The sequence below is a fragment of the Onychomys torridus genome, chromosome 1 (assembly GCF_903995425.1).
Source record: "Onychomys torridus chromosome 1, mOncTor1.1, whole genome shotgun sequence".
In the NCBI taxonomy this organism is placed as follows: domain Eukaryota; kingdom Metazoa; phylum Chordata; class Mammalia; order Rodentia; family Cricetidae; genus Onychomys; species Onychomys torridus.
In genome coordinates this window covers 82,093,412-82,101,844 of record NC_050443.1, presented here as the reverse complement: position 1 = coordinate 82,101,844, position 8,433 = coordinate 82,093,412, and the positions used below count along the sequence as shown (strand labels likewise).

At 37.6% G+C, this 8,433-nt stretch overlaps 1 protein-coding gene across 1 annotated transcript; it reads right to left on the bottom strand.

Annotated features, from left to right (window-relative positions):
• Nucleotides 1–5,719: 5,719 nt before the first annotated feature.
• Nucleotides 5,720–6,666, bottom strand: LOC118569621 (olfactory receptor 51F2-like). The gene is given in 2 exon segments (XM_036167675.1): nt 5,720–6,265; nt 6,268–6,666. Coding segments are annotated over 2 exon segments (945 nt in total).
• Nucleotides 6,667–8,433: the final 1,767 nt, after the last annotated feature.

Here is an 8,433-nt window from a genome sequence, read left to right as displayed (position 1 = left end):
AGTGTTTCTCATCTTAGCCATTCTGACAGGTGTAAGATGGTATCTCAGAGTTGTTTTGATTTTCATTTCCCTGATGGCTAAGGATGTTGAGCAATTCCTTAAATGTCTTTTGGCCATTTGAGATTTTTCTGTTGAGAATTCTCTGTTGAGATCTATAGCCCATTTTTTCAATTGAATTATTTGGTATTTTGACATCTATTTTCTTGGCTTCATTATATATTTTGGAGATAATCCCTCTGTCAGATGTGGAGTTGGTTAAGCTCTTTTCCCATTCTGTATGCTGTAGTTTTGTCTTAACTTATTAACATTAAAATGTTTGCCTTATAGAAAGTTTTCAGCTTCAGGAGATCCGATTTATTAATTGTCAACCTCAGTGTCTACTGGTATTCTATTTTGAAGTAGTCTCCTTTGCCAATGTGTTCAAGACTACTTCCCACTTTCATTTCTATCAGGTTCAGTGTAACTGGATTTATGTTGAGGTCTTTGATCCACTTGGACTTGAGTTTTGTGCAGGGTGACAGATATGGATCTACTTGCATTCTTCTACACGTCAACATCCTTTATGCCAGCACCATTTGTTGAAGATGCTTTTTTTTCTAATTGTATAATTTTGGCTTCTTTGTCAAAAATCAGGTGTTCATAGGTGTGTGGATTTATGTCAGGGTATTCAATGCAATTCCATTGTTATATGTGTCTGTTTTTATACCAAAACTAATCTGTTTTTAATACTATAGCTCTATAGTAGAACTTGAGGTCAGGGATGGTGATACCTCTGGAAGTTCCTTTATTGTATGGAATTGTTTTAGTTATCTTGGTTTTTTTTTTCATATGAAGTTGAGTATTGTTCTTTTGAGGACTGTGAAGAATTGTGTTGGGATTTTGATGGGTATTGCATTGAATCTGTAGATTACTTTTGGTAAGATTGCCATTTTTACTATGTTAATCCTACCTATCGATCAGCATGGGAGATATTTCCATTTTCTGATATATTCTTTTCAATTTCTTTCTTTAAAGACTTAAAGTTATTGTCATATAGGTCTTTAACTTTTTTAGTTAAAGTTACACCAAGATATTTTATATTATTTGTGGCATTGAAAATGGTGTTATTTCACTGATTTCTTTCTCAGCCCATTTATCATTTGTATATAGGAGGACTACTGATTTTTTTTTCCATTAATCTTGTATCATGCCACACTATTGAAGGTATTTATCAGCTGTAGGAGTTTCCTGGTAGAATTTTTGGGGTCACTTGTGTATACTATCATATCATCTACAAATAGTGAAAATGTGACTTCTCTTCCTTTCCACTTTATATCCACCTGATCTCCTTTTGTTACTTTATTGCTCTAGCTAAGACTTCAAGTACTATATTGAATAGATATATAGAGAGGGAACAGCTTTCTCTTGTTTCTGAATTTAGTGGAATTGATTTGAGCTTCTATTTAGTTTGATGTTGGCTGGTGGCTTGCAATATATTGTTTGTATTATTTTTAGATATGTTCCTTGTACTCCTGATCTCTCCAAGACCTTTATCATGAAGGGGTGTTGGCTTTTGTCAAAGGCTTTTTCAGCATCTAATGAGATGATCATGTGTTTTTTTTTTCTTTCAGTTTGTTTATATGGCGGATTACATTGACAAGATTTTTGTATGTTGAACCATCCCTACATCTCTGAAATAAAGCCTATTTAGTCATGGTGGATTCTTTTATGTACTCTTGGATTCAATTTGCCAGTATTTTATTGAGTATTTTTGGATCAATGTTCATGAGGGAGATTGATCTATAATTCTATTTTTTTGTTACATCTTTGTGTGGTTTGGGTATCAGTGTAACTGTAGACTCATTAAAAAAATTGGGCAATGTTTCTTCCGTTTCTATTGTGTGGAACAACTTGAGGAGTATTGGTATTAGCTCTTCTTTGAAATTCTGGTAGTATTCTGCTCTGAAACCCTCTGGCCCTGAGCTTTTTTGGTTGGGATATTTTTAATGACTGCTTCTTTTCCACGGGTGTAATAGATCTATTTAAATTGTTTATCTCATCTTGATTTAATTTTGGTATGCAGTAATAATCAAGAAAATTGTCCATTTCTTTTAGATTTTCCAATTTTGTAGAGTACTTGTTTTTGAAGTATGACCTGAGGATTCTCTGAATTTCCTTAATGTCTGTTGTTATATCCCACTTTTCATTTCTGATTTTGTTAATTTGAATACTCTCTCTGCCTTTGATTAGTTTGGATAAGGTTTTGTTGATCTTGTTGATTTTCTCAAAGAACCAACTGTTTCATTGACTCTTTGTATTGTTCTCTTCATTTCTATTTTATTGATTTCAGCCCTTAATTTGATTATCCTGCCATCTATTCCTCCTGAGTGAGTTTGCTTCTTTTTGTTTTAGAACTTTCAGGTGTGCTGTTAAGTGGCTAGTGTGAGATTTCTCCAACTTCTTTATGTAGGCATTTAGCACTATGAACTTTCCTCTTAGCACTGCTTTCATGGTGTTCCATAAGTTTGAGTATGTTGTGCATTCATTTCCATTGAATTCTAGAAATGCTTTAACTTCTTTCATTTTTTTCCTTCCTTGACCCAGTGGTAATTCAGTTGTGAGTTGTTCAGTTTCCATAAGTTTGTAGGCTTTCTGTAGTTTGTGTTGATGTTGAATTCTAATTTTAACCCATGGTGATCCTATAAGATACATGGGGTTATTCAAAATTTTTTGTATCTGTTGAGATTTGTTTTGTGACAGAGTATGTGGCCAATTTTACAGAAGGTTCCATGAGGTGCTGAGAAGTTATATTCTTTGGTGTTTGGGTGAAATGTTCTGTAGATATCTGTTAAGTACATTTGAGTCATAACATCTGTTAGTTCCCTTATTTCTCTGTTAAGTTTCTGCCTGGCAGACCTGTCCATTGGTGAGAGTGGGGTGTTGAAGTCTCCCACTATTAATATATATAGTTTGATTTTTGATATAAGCTTTAGTAATGTTTCTTTTACAAATGTGGATGCCCTTGAATTGGGGGCATGAATGTTCATTTTGATGGATTTTTCCTTTGATGAATATGAAATGTCTTTCTTCATCTCTTTTGATTAATTTTAGTTTGAAGTCTATATTGTTAAGAGATTAGGATAGCTACACCAGCTTGTTTCCTAGGTCCTTTGACTGGAAAAGCTTTTCCCAACCCTTTACTCTGAGGTAATGCCTGTCTTGGATGTTGAGGTGTGTTTCTTGTATGCAGCAGAAGGATGGACCCTCTCTGTTAGCCTGTGTCTTTGTATAGGTGAATTGAGTCCATTGATATTAAGGGACATTAATGACAAGTGATTGTTAATTCCTGTTATTTTTTGTTTGTTTGTTTTGGTGGTGGTGGTGGTACTGTGTGTGTGCTTCCTTCTTTGGGTTTTGTTGGTGTGAGACTACATATTGCCTGTGTTTTTATGGGTGCAACTAACTTCCTTGAGTTGGAGTTTTCCTTCTTGTATTTTGTGTAGGGCTAGATTTGTGGATAGGTATTGTTTAAATCTGGTTTTGTCATGGAATATTTTGCTTTCTCCATCTATGATAATTGAAAGCCATGCTGTGTAATTGAAAGCCATTCTGTGATCTCTTAGTGTCTGCATAATGTCTATCCAGGACCTTCTGGCTTTTAGAGTCTCCACTGAGAAGTCAGATGTAATTCTGATAGGTCTACCTTTATATGTTACTTGGCCTTTTTCCTTTGCAGCTCTTAATATTGTTACTTTATTTTGTATGTTTAGTGTTTTGATTATTATGTGGCAAGAAGACTTTTTGGGAGTCCAGTCTATTTGGTGTTCTGTAAGCTTTTTGTACCTTCATAGACATGTCCTTCTTTAGGCTGTAAATGTTTTTTGTCTATGATTTTGTTGAATATATTTTCTGGTCCATTGAGATATTCTTCTGTCCTTATTATTCTTAGGTTTGGTCTTTTCGTGATGTCCCAGATTTCCTCAATGTTTTGTGTTAGGAAGTTTTTAAATTTAACATTTTCTTTGACCATTAAATCTATTTCCTCTATTATATCTTCAACACCTGAGATTTTCTCTTCCATCTCTTGTATTCTGCTGGAGATGCTTATATTTGTAGTTCCTGTTTGCTTATCCAGATTTTTCTTTTCCAAAATTCCCTTGATTTGTGTTTTCTTTATTGCCTCTATTTCAATTTTCAGGCTCTTAAACTGTTTTCTTCACCTGTTTGATTGTTTTTTCTTGGCTTCTTGGTTTTCTTTAAGGGATTTATTGATTTCTTCCAGATTTTTTGTTTGCCTTTTCCTCAATTTCTTTAAAGAAATTTTTCATTTCCTCTTTAAGGACCTCTATAATCTTCATAAACTTATTTTTAAGGTTGTTTTCTTCTGCTTCATCTGTGTTGGGATGTTCAGGTCTTGCTGTTGTAGAGCCACTGGGTTCTGGGGTGGTGCCATATTGCCCTTTATGTTGTTGAATGTATTTACATGGCCATTTACCCATCTAGGTTTGGGACAGTTATAGGTACAGGTGTTGATTCTTGTGAAGTCTTTGTAGGATGGATTCTTTGTTCCTTTATTGTCTTTTGGTCTGAGTGGCCAAAGGGTTGGCTGGACCTCAGGTCCAGTAGGGTTGTCTCAGCTGAGGTTGGTGGAGGTTAGGGTGCCTAAATGTAGTATATCCTCCAGTTCCTCTTGCTTGTGTGGGCTTTATTTGTGCTAGTGGGTCTGTTTTTCCTACTGGTGTAGGTTGTGCCTGTGGCAATAGAGACTGGTCTTCCAGCTTGTGTAGGTGTTGCTGGTGCCTATGGGGGCTGCTGCTCTTCCAGCTGGTGTGGGTGGCCATGGTACCTATAGGGGCTGCTGTTCTTCCAACAGGTATAGGTAGTGCTTGCATCTATGGTAGCTTCTGATGTTATGGTAGATGGTTGGCCAATGGAAGTATGATGTGGCCAGTGGTATAGGTAGTGGAGTGGGTCATAGAGGTTATAGAATCCAGTGAGTGTCCAGGTGGTGGTGCAGCCTGTCCACAGGTTGCCTGTTGGCCAGATGCTGAGGACTGCTCTGTAGCAATGGAGATCCACCAAAGGCTTATTTAAAGAACTAGAAATGTACTCATTCCAATTGCTTTTTTTCTCACTGATTAATTAATGATTCTACTATTTCATCTTATTCAACCATGAATATTTGATTAGCAATAATCATTTTAGCAGTATTATGTTAATTATACAATTACTGAAATACATATTTCTTAGTACCTGTATTATATAAACCATTAATAGATACATTATCTAGAGGCCTAAAATCAATTTAACAATAACCATAAGATTAATTTAACCATATTGTACCAGGTACAGAAGTAATAATAAGATAATAACTATACAACATGATATCGCTGTCATTAGGGAAACAATGGTCTAAAATTTTGTAGACAGGAAATTACAAGATCATCAGAATAAAAAAATTAATTAATTAACAGGCTCTTTCAAGCTACAGAGTAAATCACATGAGTGAATAATCAAGTATAGAAATTCAAGGAAGAGTTTTTTAATTTTACTTATTTATTTTTTCATCCCGACCATGGCCTCCACTTCCTCCTCTCCTCCCACTGCAATCTCCACTTCCCTTCTGCCCTCCCTTAATCCATGCTTCCTCCATATTCCCTCGGAAAAGAGCAAGCTTCTGATGAGCATCAAAAGCATGGCATATCAAAGCTGCCATAAGACCAAGAATTCTAAAATTACCCTAAGATGGTTTAATGAAGAAAATCTTAAGCATAGTCTTGCGAATTTCTTTGGTCTTCAAGCTATAGATTATGGGATTCATTACAGGAGGAATGAGCAGATAAACGTTGGCAATTAGAGTGTGCACAAATGGAGGAGCATGCTTCCCAAATCTATGCACCAATGACAAGCTGATCATAGGGACGTAGAAGATGGCAACAGCACTGAGATGGGAGACACAGGTGCCAAAGGCCTTTTTCCGCTCCTCCTTGGATGCAATACAGAGCACAGAGTGGATGATCAGAACGTAAGAGAGAAGGATCAAGACAGAGTCCAAGCCTGCAGTAGAGATGACAGTGGCCAGGCCAAAGGCACTGTTGATCTTGGTGTCTGAGCATGAAAGCTTCATCACATCAGGATGAAAGCAATAGGAATGATGGAGCACATGACTATGACAAAAAGACAGACGCTTGAGGAGCAGGAGTAAAGGAACAAGAGCTGTGGTTCCCCTAATTACAATTGCAAAGCCCACCGCAATGATCCGTGAATTGGTTAAGATCATAGCATATACCTCAGGGGGTTCCAGATGGCAATGAAGCGGTCAAAGGCCATCACCAGGAGGACTGAAGATTCCATGAATGTAAAGCCGTGGATAAAGAACATCTGGCCAATGCAGGCATCAAAGCTAATTTCTCGAACATTGAACCAGAAGATACCCAACACAGTTACCAACGTGGAAAGGCACAGACCCAGGTCTGTGAAGGACAGCATGGACAGGAAATAGTACATGGGTTCGTGGAGGCTTGACTCAGTGATGATGACAAAGAGGATCATGCTGTTCCCAGAGATGGCGATGGCATATAGACAGCAGAAAGGGATGGAGATCCAGGCTTGAGAGGTCTCAAGACCAGGAATTCCAGTGAGGAAGAAGACTATTGGGTGGGCAGTGCTCTGGTTGAAGGGTGGCATAGTGACTTAAGGAAGCAGATGCTCTTGGGGGAAAGGCACACATCCTGTAATGACAAGAACAGAAATGCTTCCAATCTCTACTACATACCATGCAGTTTAGAAACACTAAAAAACCAGTTCCTGTCCCTCATCTTCAATGGAAAGGCTAAGCCACTTACTGTTGTATTAGATGTCAAATTGAACACAAATGAAGTGGGGGAAGAAACAGCAGTAACATCTGTGAAGAGACCCAGGTTTTCAGAAGATCTATATTGTATTATGTATGTCTGTCTGTGTACTGACATTAAAAAGGAGACTAAACTAGGCTGGCAAGATGGCTCTGTGGATAAAGGCAAGTGGAGTCAAGCCTGTTGACCTAAATTCAATGTAAGAACCCACAGGGTGGAAGGACATTACCTACTTCAGCAAGTTGTCATTTGAACTTCTTCCACATGTATGATACATGTTCAAGTATACAAATACATGTGCACACATACACACACACACACACACACACACACACACACACACACGACAAACATGTAATAAAGTTTTCAAAGGTAGTAAAAGTATCTTCTGGTTCTATGGCGTTAGACATAGCTGACAGAGTATCTCTGCGCAACAAGCTAATTTGACTTCCTTTTCACCACTTCTCAGTTTCTGATCCAAAATCCTAGGAGCCATTACAGTTTGCCAGTCCATTAATGCCCAGGGAAACAGGAGAGTAAGACCATATTAAAGCTTTTTTACAGTCGTGATTGAATACATATACAACAACTGCCAATGTAAAAAAAAATCTAAATGTTTGAAAAGAACCAATAAGTCTACACAAGCAAACCACCCTGGGTGATAGAAGGAAAAGGTTTGTTTACACAGGTAGCAATTGGAAACCTAATTATGTTTAAGGAAAATTCTGCCTGCAGAAAGATGATTTAGAGATGACCTCACTAAGAACTAACAACTCATTGGAAGCCTGTGGAAAATCACTGAAGCAGAATCACCTTAGCAAATGCCATGGTTTCCTACTTTTCAAAGGAGTGTTAATGTTAGAGTGAGGAGGAGTCTCCTTTCTCTGTAGAGATGTAAATCTGAAGGATTGAAGGAACTGCTTTAAATTGCTTCTGAAGCTTTCTATGGTCACATTTTTTTCTTCAGCATGCTTGATTTTAATGTAAGTGAGTGCCAATTCCATTCATTGATGCGTATGTTAGTGTCCACACATGTGATGGATATGAGTTAAAATCAGACATGTCTCAGCAATAAAGCCTGCAAATGACCCTGAGAAAGGAAACATTGGAAAGGTGTGTCTGTAGACTTAAGCAGAAGAATCAGCTACAGGTGTGACATTTCTATGATCCTGGAGTAGAGGAAATGATCAAAACTGACAGCCTTTTGAGTATTGTGATAATTGCCTTTCCATGAGGTTTATGAAGAAACGAGGTTTACCTAGGCTGTTTTAGAGGTTTCAGTCCAGGGCTAAGCACCTGTGTTGTTTTAGTACCGTGCTCAACATAGTAGGAGCATTTCATGAAAAATAAGCGAGAATCAAAAGAAAATGGGGGAGGAATACTCTATGATCAGCCTTAAGGACATGTCACTAAGACACAAATCCCTCTTGCCACAGCCCACACCTTAAAGTTCCTACCACCTCCTATGAGCGTCAAGCTGACACCCTACAGGATAGTTCAGGTCTGAACACAAATCTCTCCATCTCTCTCTGTCTCTCTCTGAGGAATCATAACATAGAGGCAAATTGAGTATTCAGGCTCTACTGTTATTTTTCAGAAG